Below are 16487 nucleotides of genomic sequence, written 5' to 3'. Positions count from 1 at the left end.
TAATATAAATATCCAATTAATAGGTAGGCAGGCCTTGACTAATGTAAATATCTAATTAATAGGTAAGCAGGCCTTGACTAATGTAAATATCTAATTAATAGGTAGGCAGGCCTTGACTAATGTAAATATCTAATTAATAGGTAGGCAGGCCTTAACTAATGCTAATATCTATCTTGTAGGCCGACAGTCCTTATTGCAATTATTTTGATGATTGTTCAGATGCTACTAGCTAAGTTTATATTTTTACAAGACAAAGGACAACATTTGAGGCTGGACAACAGGTATGTCCTTACTATTTCATTTTCTTCTCTTTTAGACGAGCTTTTTATGCACTACAAAGAAGAAAATAAAAAAAAAAAACTTTTAAGAATTAATAAAGCTACACTACTTTTCTAGGTATATAAGGCAGTATATATATATATATATATATATATATATATATATATATATATATATATATATATAAACTGGATACACTGGATGACATATTAGGCAACTGGAGTGATTCAACCTGATAGGTGAAAGACAGTATGGCATTTGCGGGAACAAGGAGTAGTGCCAAACCTGGTGGTGATATTGTGTGATAAGTTCAATGACGTGCTCCCTCTTGCAGAAACTTTCCTCAATCAAAATACTTATCCTCATGATGGTGCAATGCAAATGTGCTAGAAGACATATTATTGCCTAGGTTATACACGGCTCTAGCCTTCTTTCGTACTCTCTAGCAAGTTCAGAACCTTACCACACCTTTTTTGCTCTATGGACATGTAACGAGGAATGGGATCACGCCTTGAAAAGTTTAAAATATATTTGTCGTTCAGTCTCAAAGTTACGCTAATTAAAGATTACTTGTTTATAACAATAGAATGAATAAGGGTAACATTAGGGGTAAATGAATTAAGGAGGTCACATTGAAAGTGAAAGAATCAGTTTTATATTAAAAGAAAAATAGGGTTCATGTTTGAAGAGAAAGAGAAAAGATTTTTCGAGAAAGATTTTGGGGATACTAGATGGCCAAGACTAAAGGGAATATCTTCTTTACAGGCCAATTCTGTAAGCTAAATCATAGATTAGTTGTACATTCTGTGAGCTAAATTATAGCTTAGCCCTACATTGTGTAAGCTAACTTAAGCACAATGCTACATTGATAAATGAAAGTTGATGCACAAAGTCGCATTAAAACTTTAGAATGTCGTTGCTACAGTAGTTAGAGTAAGTTGAAGCTGGATCAGTTGTGGTAAGTTCTTGGAGAAAGCTACATGAGCATCGATTAGTCTTAATCTACGGACTGCCAATACATTAATTTATGTCAGTCTGATGGCCACATTGCATAATTTTTCCCCAGACGTTTCTACTTTGTGTTCGTGTACTTCATGTTCTTCTTCAACATCTTTCTCGGCCTTGTCTCTTGTCTACTGAGGATCCTGAAAGCCATCGGGGTCGGCACGCTATTCTTGGCACGTCTGGACAACAGCACTTTACCTCGGAAATTTGAGTTCTTTGATCCGGGTAGGTTACAGATGGACTATTTTGATTTTTTGTCCGACTTTACTAGACATTGGATGTATCATACACACACACGCACGCACGTACGCATGCACGCACGCACGAACTAACGCAATTACTTCCCTTTTTACAAGCTTTTATTTAACTCACTTCCTCATCAGTCGTCAATGGTCAGTCTGTCTGTCTAGATCGAAACGCCCGAGCAAAATTGCAGGCACTTCTACCTCACAGATACGGTTCGTAGTTGGTACGTGGGTCAAGACATTATTACAATGCATCATGACATTCAATTTGACTTAATTGGCCGCCTGATTATTTTTTTATGAATTAATTTAAAATTTGACCAAATTATTAGGCAATTCTATCCAACTTCCCCACACGCGTCATCACGTTCAATAGGGCGTCATCACGTTCAGTAGGGCGTCATCACGTTCAATAGGGCGTCATCACGTTCAGTAGGAACGCAATGGTTTTTAGTCATGTAACTCTATTGTAAATAAAAACATGTAAAGTACTACACTTTTTTAAAAATGAAAAACGTTTTAAAAACAAGCTTTTATGTAATAATGCACTAAAAAGGAGAAAATAAATTATATACTACTATTTAAATAACTATAAAGATAAACATGGGTCTCTTCCTAAATATTAGTAAAGGTATCCATAGGTACTAATGTGACCCACGCTTTTCTTTTTAGTGCATTATTACATAAAAGCTTGTCATTAAAACATTTTTTATGAATTTTTAATGCATTTTTTTCAGTACTTTAAATTATTTTAATTTACAACAGAGTTGCATGACTAAAAACCATTGCGCACCTAATGAACTTGATAACGCGCGTATAATAGTGCTGAATAGTTGAATAAAACTGCCTACTAATTTGGATGCAATTTTAATTAAATTTATTAGGCATCCAATTAAGTCAATTTAATGTCATGTTGCATTGTCTTCAAGTCTTGACCCACGTGCCAACTTTGAGCCGATTCAGTCAGTTAGAAGTACCCGAAGTTTTCATCTATGACAACAGATAGACTGTCGACAGACTGACGACAAAGGAAACAAGTTAAATAAAAGCTTGTAAAAATTCATAAATTTTTTTTAATAACAAGCTTTTATGTAGGCCTGATCAGAGTTTCTTTCAGGCATCTACCGCCACCCCAAAAGGAAGTGGAATCTATACAGAAAATATATACTTTTAACAGTGTCCCCATACCCCCGGAAATTTTAGTCCGCTCCCCAGAAAATTTCAAGTGCCCCCCCCCCCCCCGGAGAAACAAGTTAATTAAAAAAGTCTAGTGACATTTATGCGCAATTTCCTTATGTTATCTAAAAATAGCTCTGACGTATAATGCTGGGGTGCGTTCAAGCTAGAAGAACGATCGGTTTGTATGTGTTTATGTAATTTTAAAATTTGTGACCGAACGAGAGGATATTTTTAAAAACTTTCTTCGGCAATATTGTTTTAAATTATGGCAGCAATCGATTGGTACATGTTTCAAGTCGCTAAGTGGTCTGGTTGCCGAGATATGGGCCAAAAACTGATTTTTTTCGAGGTTTTTTGGCTTTTCCGGGAAATACATGAAAGAAACCCGGAATTTTTATGGCCTATGCTCATTCTCGTAACTTGCTTAACATAATTGCTTTTGGAACTAGTCATCGATATTGCTTCGTTGAGGAGGAGATACGACTTAAAGCCCGGACACACATTCATACATCCATACATTCATTCATTCATCCATCCATTCCCAGAAATGACGAGTTAATAAACGCAATTCTCCAGAATGGAAATTGCGCTAAAAAGTCTGGAAGAAACACTAGGCCTGATTATGCACTAAAAAGTAGGGAATAAATGATTTTCGTTCAATATATAATAGCATACTACTCTTTAAATAACTATAAATAAAACCGTCGGAAAAATTTATGAAAAAGAGGTTTCATAAGTTCTTATATTTTATAGAAAACAAAACAATATTCATCTACAAATGAATAGATTGGATTAGTATTAGAGTAAATCTTTTAATTCTGCTTAAATTTATTTATCGCCAATTAACTGGTTAAACGCGGCCGTTCAATGTGGTTCTGAAGTGTTAAAAATGCCGTTTGGTTAGTCGTTTTACAAAAAGAAATAATTATAAATTTAAGTTGGGCAAATAACGAATGAAATAAAAATGTGGTCCAACGCGAGGTAAGTAAAATTCAGGTAGTAACTTAATTACTGTGTTCCTTATAATGTGTTCATTTTAAAGTATCTCCAATCAGGCTTTGCTGCATATCAAGGTTTTATTCACATGGAAGCGGCCCACACACACCCTGTTGTCAACATATTTATCAGGCTCTTGGCCACTCTAAGCAGACAGAGAAGGGAAACAGATCTCACTGAGCCAGTAGACGGCATTGATATGAAAACTTTGAGAACCGATATAGAGCATGGAACTACAGGTAACTGACGCAATCACACACACACGCACACACACACGCACAAACACACAATCACATACACACATAGGCACGCACGCACGCACACACACACACTCACACACTCACACGCACACACAATCACATACACACATAGGCACGCACGCACACACACTCACACCACACACACACATACACTCACAAGCACGCACCGACACACACACAAACACACGCACGCACACAAGCAAGCGCAAACACACACCACACACATACACAAATGCATATATATATATATGCATATATATATATATATATATATATATATATATATATATATATATATATATATATATATATATGCATATATATATATATATATATATATATATATATATATATATATATATATATATATATATATATATATATATATATATATATATTATTTTATCATGAACTCAAAATAAATTTTAATATGGTTTGAAAATGGTTTCATACACAGTGACAAAAATAGCCGTTTGCCGCAGCTCTACGGTGGCGGCACGTTTCAACTGGCTGGTCACCTACACTTTGCTACATAACCCAACGGTAGGTCACCTACACTTTGCTACATAACCCAACGGTAGGTCACCTACACTTTGCTACATAACCCAACGGTAGGTCACCTACACTTTGCTACATAACCCAACGGTAGGTCACCTACACTTTGCTACATAACCCAACGGTAGGTCACCTACACTTTGCTACATAACCCAACGGTAGGTCACCTACACTTTGCTACATAACCCAACGGTAGGTCACCTACACTTTGCTACATAACCCAACGGTAGGTCACCTACACTTTGCTACATAACACAACGGAAAAAAATATTGGAAAAAAAAATGAATTGATCTCAAATTGAAAACATAGCAGGGACGGAGCTATCTTGCCTCGTGACTTAGCAATGCTTTCGTCAAATTGCTAGACTGCGCATTTTGCAAATATTGTGTTTTGTTTGATTCAAATTTTCGTGGAGTAGGCAGTCAGCTTTTAGATATTCGTTCGAAAATTTCATTTTTAAACTGGAAAAAATACTCCATACAAGTTTAGTGAGCACTAAAAAAACTACTAAATAAACTATTCTTACTATTTTATATGTTTGAAATAAATATAATTTATTAAAAACATAGCTGTGGGAGCTTGCTATAGACAGGGACGTAGGCAGGGGGGGGGGGGGGGGGGGGTAGAGCGGATTACAGGATTACACCGCCCCATGGACCCCTCTGTACACAATGTTTTAGTCATAATACCACTGTTACTTGCTTAAATCTATTTCTGAATCAGTATATGTGTACAATTGTATATGTATCTTTAGAACAGTCATCTAAAAACTGACTGTATCTCCCCCCACCTCACTACCTAAAATAAAACGTGACAAGCCATAATTGTTTAGAGCGACATTAATGTCACACCTGAGTAGGATAACTGGTCTAAAGTGACCGGACAGTGGTGAATGAAGTATATATACACTAGCCGTCCCGGCCAGGCCCTGAACTGGCCTTTGTAAACTCTAAAGGACCATGACTTGTGTTTATTAAGCATCATATACCCTGCTTTGCCCGAGTTTAGGGAAATATATTACTTTTCTAATTAACCCTAATCACAACCAACCGAAAACTAAACATAAACATAATAATAAACGCAAACCCAAACACAGACAAAAAAAGATAAACACAAACGCAAACCTAAACGCAAACAATAACGCAGAACATAACATAAACTTAAATGCAAACATAAAAGCATATTGCTCACAGTATAGCCCGGGCGCCAAACCGCACCCTGCCGGGGCACCGACAGAACCACCTGATTCAACTTAGTAAACGACTAAAATACCCCACCTTATCCATAGTCTATCGAACAGTTTAAACTGAACGTAGGCACTATAGCGCTCACGGGAAGGTCCGGGGCGCCAAATTGCACCGTGTGGGGACGCCAGAGGACGCCTTGGATTCGATTTAGTTTACGACTATAGTAACCCTTATTGATCACAGCCTATCGCATTCGTTAAAACTAACGTTTGCACCATAGCGTTCTCAGGATAGCACAGGGTGCTATATATATATATATATATATATATATATATATATATATATATATATATATATATATATATATATATATATATATATATATATATATATATATATATAACTTTTTATGAATTTTCAAAATTTGTGTCTGTTCAAAACACTAGTTTTAATGCCCCAAAATTCCACAAAGTTAAGTATTTTGAACGGACATAAATTTTGAAAATTCATAAAAATTAAGTTTGAAGATATGCACTTAAAATTTTTAGCTGAGTGCCCCAAAATATTGAAGAAGATTATGAATTGATTGTTTATTGGGCTTTAAATGTAATATTTTATGAATGGTGGAAAACCTACGAAGGGGTTAATTTTTCAAGATGGCCGCCGTTGTCATAGTTACCAAGATTTTTCCACCAATTTTTTAAAGTGGAATTGCATATGCGGACGTATCTTAATAAAAGTTGTAAAGATATAACTGCATTCCAACGTGTATTATAAATTTTTTTTTACCGGAGCCTTCCCGCTTAAATAAGTAGCGGATAATTAACTGTGCGATCAGTGTTAGTTTAAATTAAGTTGTTGTTTTTTTAAATACAAAATATAGCATTATTCAAATATAATATAGATCTAGATCTAGTAAACTAAAATAATAATTAATAAAAAGTTGATACTGTTTTATAAAATTTGTAATCGTAATCAAACTGTCATAATACTACTACTTCATCGTGATGACGTTGTTGACCTTGTCAAAATTTCCCCACCGCGACGCAGTTCGTCCATAAGTAAATTTAAATAGAGGTGCCACATTAGTTGTATTTGTGTCTGTATTGTAATTTTAAAAAATAAATTCACGATTTAAACTGTATATATAAAGTAATTATGCTTGAAGTTTTTGTATGTAACATTCAATTCAATTATTCGTAAGCAAATACATTATACAGTTGCCTTAAAATTAACACCCCTCTTGCCAAGTGGTACTACCCGTAGAGGTTTTTTAAACATTGCAATGCATCATAATGGTTATTTTTAGAATGACAAACTGATACAGCTGCTAATACGTGTTGTAAACGTTGGTTCTACTAGTCTATTACTGTTATAATTAATTGCTGCATGAAATAAATCTTGTGATTTACATAGATGTGCCGACCAAAAATATTTTTTTAACAATTATTGTTTAAAACTTTGAGTTTAAAAAGTTTCCAAAAAGGCGCCACTTTGCTAAAAATGGCCAGAGGGGGAGCGGCTGCTCCCCCTGCTCCCCACTACTGCTACCGCCCCTTAAAAAATATAATTTTATAGAAAATATATTCTTACCATGTTCGCCCCCCCCCTCTTCGGAAATTCCAAGACTTTATTTAGCGGTATAGCCCCCCCCCCCCCCACCCAAAGAGATGCCTGAAAGAAACTCTGTATGCAGACCACTTTTAATATTAGACAAATAAATTAGGCGGTAACGTTAGCGTCTGTATTATCAAGTATCGATGACATCATTATTTGTTGTGTATTTTTTCAGCATTGGCTTTTTAATTCTGTTTACTCTAGAATCAATGACGTCATTTTATTCTGTGTACTTTTTCGGCTTTAGAACTGTACATATTTCGTTTCGCTTTCGAAAATGTCCAATAAGTTCCATGGGACGTCACCGTCTTTCACTTTTCACTTTTAAATTTCCTTGTGTTGTCTGTAGAGCGTATCAACAGACAGAATAGCGAAACTACTATAGTTAACTAGATAAACGGCCGGTTGTTGGAGAAATACAAAGGGCTCTAGGCTTATAGTTTTCTCTTTTACTCACCATCTCAACTTCAACATAACCGGAAAAGAAAAATGTAATTGTAAACGGATTTTTTCAGAATCGGCATTTTTACCGGATCTGGAAATATAACTTGAATTTTTTTCTCTATTATCAATGACGTCATTATTAATGTATATCGTTTTTGGCATTCGATTATTTTTTTCAATTTTTAATTTAACAATCAATGACGCCATTCTATTTTACGAATAGACGCTAAATGTAGACATTACCTCAATACTTTATCTGGTAACCTTGATCTACAATTTATTCAATAACGGTAACAACGGTAGGCACGGATGCCATTTTTTCAAATTGGCCGTTTAAAAAAAATTCACAGTAACAACATATAACATAGCTGTAACATACCATACTGCACATTCATAAATTCAAATTTATTCAAATTTATTAAAAAAAACGGTTACAATTGTAGGCACGAAGGCCTTTTTTCACATTGGTCGTTTAAACAAATAAAACAATTCAATAAAACATAACAGTAACATAGCACTAAAAATGTGGAATAAAGAAATAATGTTACATAGTTATAATACAAAATGAGATAAAAAAAGAGAATACTAATAGATAAATGAGAAATGTTACAATGAGCCAGTTAGAGAGGTCATTAAATAATTGCAGTTTTAGTTTAGATTTGAATATATTTTCAGATCTAGATAGCTTTATTTTATTAGGAAGATTGTTCCACAAATTAGAACCAGAGTAGGCGAAGCTATGTTTTTGGAAAAAAGTTGTATATGGGAATGGTAAATTAAGACGACGATTTAATTTTATGTTAAAAGAAAATAGGTCTAATAAGTAAGAGGGGGCTGTTTCGTGGAATATTTTATATTAAAAAATTGATTTAGTATATATTATCTTTTTATTTAATGGAAGTATTTTAGTTGTATTAAAAGAATCCAGACTACTAGACAAGCCAGTAACCAGTTTTATAGCCCTTTTTCCCACGTTTTCTTTAACTTGCTTTCGCGTCTGTTTGTTTGTTTGGTTTTCCAATCAAATCTTGCGATCGAAATTTCGGGCACTTCCCAGTTAGCTAGCGCGCTGAAATTTTCAGGGAAGCTTTGTTTCCGATGACAATAGAATATTCAATTGTTATTATTACTAAATTGATCCATGGAAACATTTCATTGATCATTTTAGACCCCTATATATGTGTACAAAAAACGTGGGAAAAGGGGACATAACCCAGTAATTGTAATTTGATGAAAACAAAGTTCGGTACTTTCCCTCTTCAGGCTTACTGAGTAGTGGTCACGCGGTGTTTGTGTACAAACCTATGCAAATCTAACACAGAAGAAACGTCGATTGGAAAAGGCACGTGTTTTTTACGAGTTGTCTTCGTTTACCCAAAAAAAAGTGAATGCGAGAAGATCAAATCGATAGCAAGATTTCAATGCAAACAAACAAAGACTAAAAAGTAGAAAATAATTATCATTAAAAAAGTTTTAAAATTCTGATTGAACTAAAAATTAGAAAATAAATGCTATACATCACAATAATGCAAGCGATCACTCTTCTACAAGCGTGATTTTGTTACAGTTTCTAATACTGTAGACTCTCTACAAGCTCCATAATATAAATCAATAGTATTATCCAATCAATAGTAATATAACTTTTACATCTTATATTAACAATGACCGATAAAAAACTTTTGCTTCGGCGCCCCACGTTTTTCATCGCTTATAGTAGAGTGATCGCTTGCATTATTGTGATGTATAGCATTTATTTTCTACTTTTTAGTTCAATCAGAAAACGTGGGTTTTTAAAAACTTTTTTAATGATAATTATTTGTAAAGATAGAAGAGGACGCTGCTTAGTTATAAAGCTGCCGCTCCACACTACAGAAGCATAATCAAACCTAGATTGAATAAAAGTTTCATAAAAAACTAGCCTGCTCCTATAGTCGAGAAATTCATTATCCTTGCTAATTCAAAAGTTGTCTTTAATAAGGACATTCTTAGAAAATGAATATGATCGGACCAAGTGAGGTTGTGATCTATAACCAATCCTAGGCATTTGTAACTGTTAACCTGTTCAATGTTTGTATTGTCTATAGCAATGCGTAATGCGGTGGATGGAAGACGAAGGCGTTTCTGATGAGTTGTAATTAACATTGACTTGGTTTTATCGGGGTGAAGTTTCATTTTGTTAAATTTTGTCCAAGTAGCAAGCTGATTGGCACATGTTTGAAGTTTGTAACTGAGTGACTCAGCACTGTCTGCAAAGACATGTAACGAAGTATCATCAGCGAACATCTCGCACTGACCAGCGTCAATGTGTAATGGAAGATCATTAATGTATAAAGAAAAAAGTAAAGGACCTAAATACAGTCGTAGTCATACCCCTGAACCTTGCACCGAAACTCCAACATGATAAAAGTCGAATTTAGTGATCTTTCAGGCGACTCTTGGGGGGGGGGGGTAGGGGTGAAGCCACCAGAAAGAACGGGTCCCGTACCCTCTAACGAAAAAGAATTTATATATAATATATACTTTTATCACTGTTCGCCTCCTCCCCAGGAAAACTTAATCCTCCTCCCCCCCCCCCCCCGAAAATTGTAAGTGCCCCGGTGGGAGAAAAAGTCTGAAAGAAACACTGATCGCATTTTAGACCATAAAGACTAAAGGTAGACCCTACTCCTATAATCTAGACCCGTTTCCTACTTTTTGCCGCTAAACCACAATCACGCGTTAGTGTTTCTTTTAGACTTTTCTTCCCCGGGGAGAGTGGCATTTGAAATTTTTTGGGGAGGGGGGGGGCGGATTGATTCTCCGGTGGAGGGGGGCCGTCACCAGTGTTTCTTCCAGCCTTTTATCTCCGGCGGGGGGGGGGGGGCACTTTAAATTTGCGGGGGTGGGGGTTGGCGGTATACCTTCTTCGGGGGGGGGGGGGGCGGACACTGTTAAAAAAAGAATTTCTATATAAATTTCATTGCGTTCGCCCCCCCCCCCCCCCCCCGAAGAGTTGCCTGGAAGAAACTGGCCGATTCTGTTAAAAGCAGGTAGATGTTTTTCTGCGAGGGAGGAAGGGGGCATTGAAAAAACATTGGTCGCATTTGTAGGTTGACCCTGCTTCTATAATCCATACTCGTTTCTTACTTTTGGTCGCTAAACCTCAATCATGCAGATAGTGTTTCTTTTAGAGTTTTTTTTTTCTCCCGAGAAGAGAGCACTTCTAAAGGAAAATTTGTGGGGGGGGGGGGGGCGTATTTAGTTCTCTGGGGGAGGCCTGACACTGGTAAAAGAATATATTTTCTATATAAATTGTATTTCGTTCGGGGAAAATGGGGGGGGGGGGGGAGGTGGAGGCGGTAGACGTATTATTGAAAGAACTACTGGTCGCATTTGTAGATCATATAGACTAAAGATAGACCTTACTTCTGCAACCTCAATCAGATGGTGTTTCTTTCAGACTTTTTATCTCCGGGAGAGGGGGCATTTCAAGTACCTTTTTGGGGAGGGCGGACTTAATTATCCGGGGAGGGGGTGCTGACACTGGCAACAGTATATTTTCTATATAAATTGTATTTGTTTGGAGGCAGTGTTTCTTCCGGACTTTTTTCTCCGGGGGGGGGGGGGTGGTAGACTTTCTTCGGGGGGGGGGCGGACACTGTTAAAAGTATATATTTTCTATATAAATTATATAAATTTCATTTCGTTCGGGGGGTGGGTGGGGTGGCGGTATAATTTTTTCGGGGGGGGGGGGGGCAAAGCCCCCCTTCCGAAGAGATGCCTGGAAGAAACTCTGGTTTGAGGAGTGGCGGTATACGTCCTTCGGCGGTGGGAGGGTGGGGGGGAGAGGGGGGGGGCTCAAAGAGATGCTTCAAAGAAACTCTACATGTTTAAATTTTTTAAGATTAGACAAATGAATTAGACGGTAATGTTAGTGTCTTTATTATCAACTATAGATGACGTCATTATTATTCTGCATTTTTCGGCATTGCATTTTAAATTCTGTTTATTTTAGAATCAATGTCGTCCATTTATTGTCCAAACTGATATAATCCGATCCCAAATCATTCTAGTAAGATATATCTTGACCTCCGCCTAACTCCTGAGATTGACACTTTCATATTAAAATGCTGAAATTAAAAATAACTTTAATTTGTCGCCTGTCTTCCTAAGTTTGTCTCGACACACTATCTATCTCAACTCTTAATATCCACTCCCCCTCCAAAATAAACATGCATTTAAGTAAGAATAACAACCATAACCATTTGGTAAGAATAAAGACATAGGCCAGTCCTAACACTTACTTGAACTTTTTGAAATTGTTTCCTAGGTCAGGATCTACAGACGAGGCTACGTACATGCGTTGAAACGTGCGCGGAAAGAAGGGAAAAAAATCCCAATCAGCGACCGGCCAATTACAAGCTTTGATTTAGTTAAGACTGAAGAGGAAAGGGAGAGAGAACGCTTGGAGGAGCTCATGAAAATTGAGGGCGCCAGGAACCCCCTGCGGGGTGCCTTCAATTTCGTCATGGGAAAATCTGCCTACAAGACACGTGAGGCCGAGTCGAGTTTATCTTCAGCACATTTAGACAAAGGTGTAGAAAAAACTGAAGAGGAGAAACAGGTTCAAACCAGTCAAGTTCATCTGGAGGTCAAGGGCACATCTAAGGTTGTCACCGTGTAGAGCTGTTTTAAAGTGAGACTTTTGAACACATACTGTGGCTGGTGACACATAAGTTGAATAGTGAGGTAGTGACACATAAGTTGACTAGTGAGTTGTTGACACATAAGTTGACTAGTGAGTTGGTGACACATAAGTTGACTATTGAGTTGGTGACACATAAGTTGAATAGTGAGTTGGTGACACATAAGTTGACTAGTGAGTTGGTGACACATAAGTTGACTATTGAGTTGGTGACACATAAGTTGACTAGTGAGTTGGTGACACATAAGTTGACTAGTGAGTTGGTGACACATAAGTTGAATAGTGAGTTAGTGACACATAAGTTGACTATTGAGTTGTTGACACATAAGTTGACTAGTGAGTTGGTGACACATAAGTTGACTAGTGAGTTGGTGACACATAAGTTGACTAGTGAGTTGGTGACACATAAGTTGACTATTGAGTTGTTGACACATAAGTTGACTAGTGAGTTGGTGACACATAAGTTGACTAGTGAGTTGGTGACACATAAGTTGACTAGTGAGTTGGTGACACATAAGTTGACTAGTGAGTTGTTGACTTATAAGTTGAATAGTGAGTTAGTGACACATAAGTTGACTATTGAGTTGTTGACTTATAAGTTGACTAGTGAGTTGGTGACACATAAGTTGACTAGTGAGTTGGTGACACATAAGTTGACTAGTGAGTTGGTGAGACATAAGTTGACTAGTGAGTTGGTGACGCATAAGTTGAATAGTGAGTTGGTGACACATAAGTTGACTAGTGAGTTGGTGACACATAAGTTGACTAGTGAGTTGGTGACACATAAGTTGAATAGTGAGTTGGTGACACATAAGTTGACTAGTGAGTTGGTGACACATAAGTTGACTAGTGAGTTGGTGAGACATAAGTTGACTAGTGAGTTGGTGACGCATAAGTTGAATAGTGAGTTGGTGACACATAGGTTGACTAGTGAGTTGGTGACACATAAGTTGACTAGTGAGTTGGTGACACATAAGTTGAATAGTGAGTTGGTGACACATAAGTTGAATAGTGAGTTGGTGACACATAAGTTGAATAGTGAGTGGTGACAAATAAGTTAACTTGTGAGTTGGTGACACATAAGGTGGCTAGTGAGTTGGTGACACATAAGGTGGCTAGTGAGTTGGTGAGACATAAGTTGAATAGTGAGTTGGTGACACATAAGTTGACTAGTGCGTTAGTGACACATAAGTTGATTTGTGAGTGGTGACAAATAAGTTAACTTGTGAGTTGGTGACACATAAGGTGGCTAGTGAGTTGGTGACACATAAGGTGGCTAGTGCGTTAGTGACACATAAGTGAGCTATTTCTTAGATATTTGTTGTTGGGGCGTGTACTGTTAATCACCCTCCGTAATAGTAGAACACTGATAGGGGATGTTCCACCGACTGACACTGCATGAAGTCGCCCATGTTGCGGCAGTTGAATCAAGTATGGGACGCTCAAGCGACAAAGCCCATGTGCTCATGTAGCGGATACCAGGCACTAATACAGGGGCGGGGCGGGTCTCAGGGCGCCTTATTGCATAAACCTTCCCAATATTTCATGGCAATTGGATGAAAGTTGTAGTAATGCTTAAGACAGACAAACACACCCATCAACATACGTTCATTTATCGTTGCGATCTCCACACGAAATATTTCGAAATGAAATGACACACCCAATTTCCATCTCAACTTAGAGTTATATCCATTTAAACTGACCTTAATTCTATCATAATAATAAAGGAATTCAACTTTAACGCATCGTAATACACATCCAACTGAATTAAAGTATCTTATCAAACCTTTTAAAATTCTGTTGATACTGACTTAAATTAGTAATAAAATAAATAATGTTTAGTTAACAATGCAGCTATTTTAAATTATGAAAATATTTATCTTTATTATACACTCGGCCCCCGTTATATCAATGCATAATAAATAGGTAAATACAGATAAATAAAGACTAAATTGCACCGGTGCATCATATTTCTATTAACAACTAAAATGGTGAAAATGAGGTCGCCTATATATTTGAAAAATTGGAAACAATTTGAATATTCAATTTATTTTGCCAGAAAATGTGCGCAAATTTTGAAGTGTTATAGTCCAGTGGCCAGTCTTACGCCACACTAGATACAGTGTTTCTTCCAGACTTTTTTCTCCGGGGTGGGAGGGGGGCGGTAGACTTTCATCGAAGGGGGGGGGGCGACACTGTTAAAAGTATATATTTTCTATATAAATTATATAAATTTCATTTCGTTGGGGGGGGGGGGGCGGTAGAATTTTTTCGGAGGATAGATAAACCAGTATACTATAGATAAACCAGTATACTATAGATAAACCAGTATACTATAGATAAACCAGTATACTATAGATAAACCAGTATACTATAGATAAACCAGTATACTATAGATAAACCAGTATACTATAGATAAACCAGTATACTATAGATAAACCAGTATACTATAGATAAACCAGTATACTATAGATAAACCAGTATACTATAGATAAACCAGTATACTATAGATAAACCAGTATACTATAGATAAACCAGTATACTATAGATAAACCAGTATACTATAGATAAACCAGTATACTATAGATAAACCAGTATACTATAGATAAACCAGTATACTATAGATAAACCAGTATACTATCCTCACTGGTAGTTGTGGAAGTTTCAAGACCTCTCATCCCCCTCCACCTGAAGAGGAATTGTCTGGAACGACAGCAATATAAGCAGAAGTCAATAGTGCTCACTATATGTATATGGGATCTCTTAGATATTGTCTTCTAGTTATGTGATCTCTTAGATATTGTCTTCTAGTTATGTGATCTCTTAGATATTGTCTTCTAACTATGTGATCTCTTAGATATTGTCTTCTAACTATGTGATATCTTAGATATTGTCTTCTAGTTATGTGATCTCTTAGATATTGTCTTCTAACTATGTGATCTCTTAGATATTGTCTTCTAGTTATGTGACCTCTTGGGTATTGCCTACCAGTTATGCCTGTCCTCTTAATTGATTCTTCGTAATTGTTTTCATAATTTTATCACCTTTACTATGTTTTCGAAATAAAGTCTTCGTAATCTTGTGTTTATAATTGTATTTTCATACTTTAGTCTTCATAGTTATATTTTCATATATGTGTTATCGTTATTATGTCAATAACATTTTGGTAATCATAATTTAGTATATATAATTTTGCTTGTATAATTTGGTGTTTATAATTAATAGCCAGGATCATCTCATGGGGGCGGGGGGGGGGGGGGGGTTAAATTGTCAATAGACTTTTTATTAACTTTTTTTAAATTTAGAGTGATAAATTATTTTGTTTTGTCGGACTACATTGTGTGTTTTTTTTCTTATTTCTTCAGAGTACTTTCAATTTTTACATCATAGCGAAGCAATGACATACAGCTAAAACAGCTAGTATATATATGTATGTATATATATATATATATATATATATATATATATATATATATATATATATATGTGTGTGTGTGTGTGTATAAATAAATAAATCAATCAATCAATCAATCAAAAAATCAATAAATAAATCAATAAATAAATCTGTCTATCTATCTATCTATCTATCTATCTATTTATATATATATATATATATATATATGTATGTATATATATATCTAATATATAAAGTTGAAAATTCTGTATGTATGTAATTATGTTTGTCGTGGATTACAAAGGAATATAAGAAAATACGATACTTCCATGGTTCAAAAATTAGATAGTAAAAGTGCTCATGGTCTAAATGAATGGTTTAAAAAATTAATACTGAAAGTGTTGTGACATTAGTTTCATTTTTCAAACGGATAGTAATAATTGTCGGCATGTTCATTTAACAACATTTTTAAAAAAATATAATCTTTTACAAAAATTCTAATTATGTCTGAAAATTATTTATATTTTGTCCTTTAGCACTTACTTCCCTTAGATAAATTAGGAAAACACAATTAATTCCCTTTTAAAAAATACTTAGGGTGGAAAAGAATTTACTTTTTATTACTTTGTTTTGGTGTTGGG

At 35.8% G+C, this 16487-nt stretch overlaps 1 protein-coding gene across 3 annotated transcripts in view; it reads left to right on the top strand.

Moving 5' to 3' along the window:
- Positions 1–15878, top strand: part of LOC131953702 (receptor for retinol uptake STRA6) — a 61281-nt gene extending 45403 nt beyond the window's left edge. Inside the window, exons 7-12 of one of the 3 annotated variants that reach the window (XR_009388663.1) lie at positions 180–281; positions 1346–1509; positions 3764–3943; positions 4422–4507; positions 12078–12483; positions 13375–13400. Coding sequence is in view for 2 of the 3 variants with exons in the window: in XM_059317025.1 (XP_059173008.1) it covers positions 180–281; positions 1346–1509; positions 3764–3943; positions 4422–4507; positions 12078–12431 (886 nt within the window). In the remaining variant the exon portion in view is untranslated. Of the gene's footprint in view, positions 1–179; positions 282–1345; positions 1510–3763; positions 3944–4421; positions 4508–12077; positions 12633–13374; positions 13401–15817 lie in introns of those variants that run through there. The other 2 variants (XM_059317025.1, XM_059317024.1) reach the window with 2 other exon arrangements.
- Positions 15879–16487: the final 609 nt, after the last annotated feature.

Source organism: Physella acuta, unplaced genomic scaffold, assembly GCF_028476545.2.
Source record: "Physella acuta isolate Inbredline_101_S28 unplaced genomic scaffold, ASM2847654v3 ptg000941l, whole genome shotgun sequence".
Taxonomy (NCBI): Eukaryota; Metazoa; Mollusca; class Gastropoda; family Physidae; genus Physella; species Physella acuta.
The sequence above is the reverse complement of the archived record's forward strand: the minus strand, read 5'-3'. Positions and strand labels throughout refer to the sequence as shown.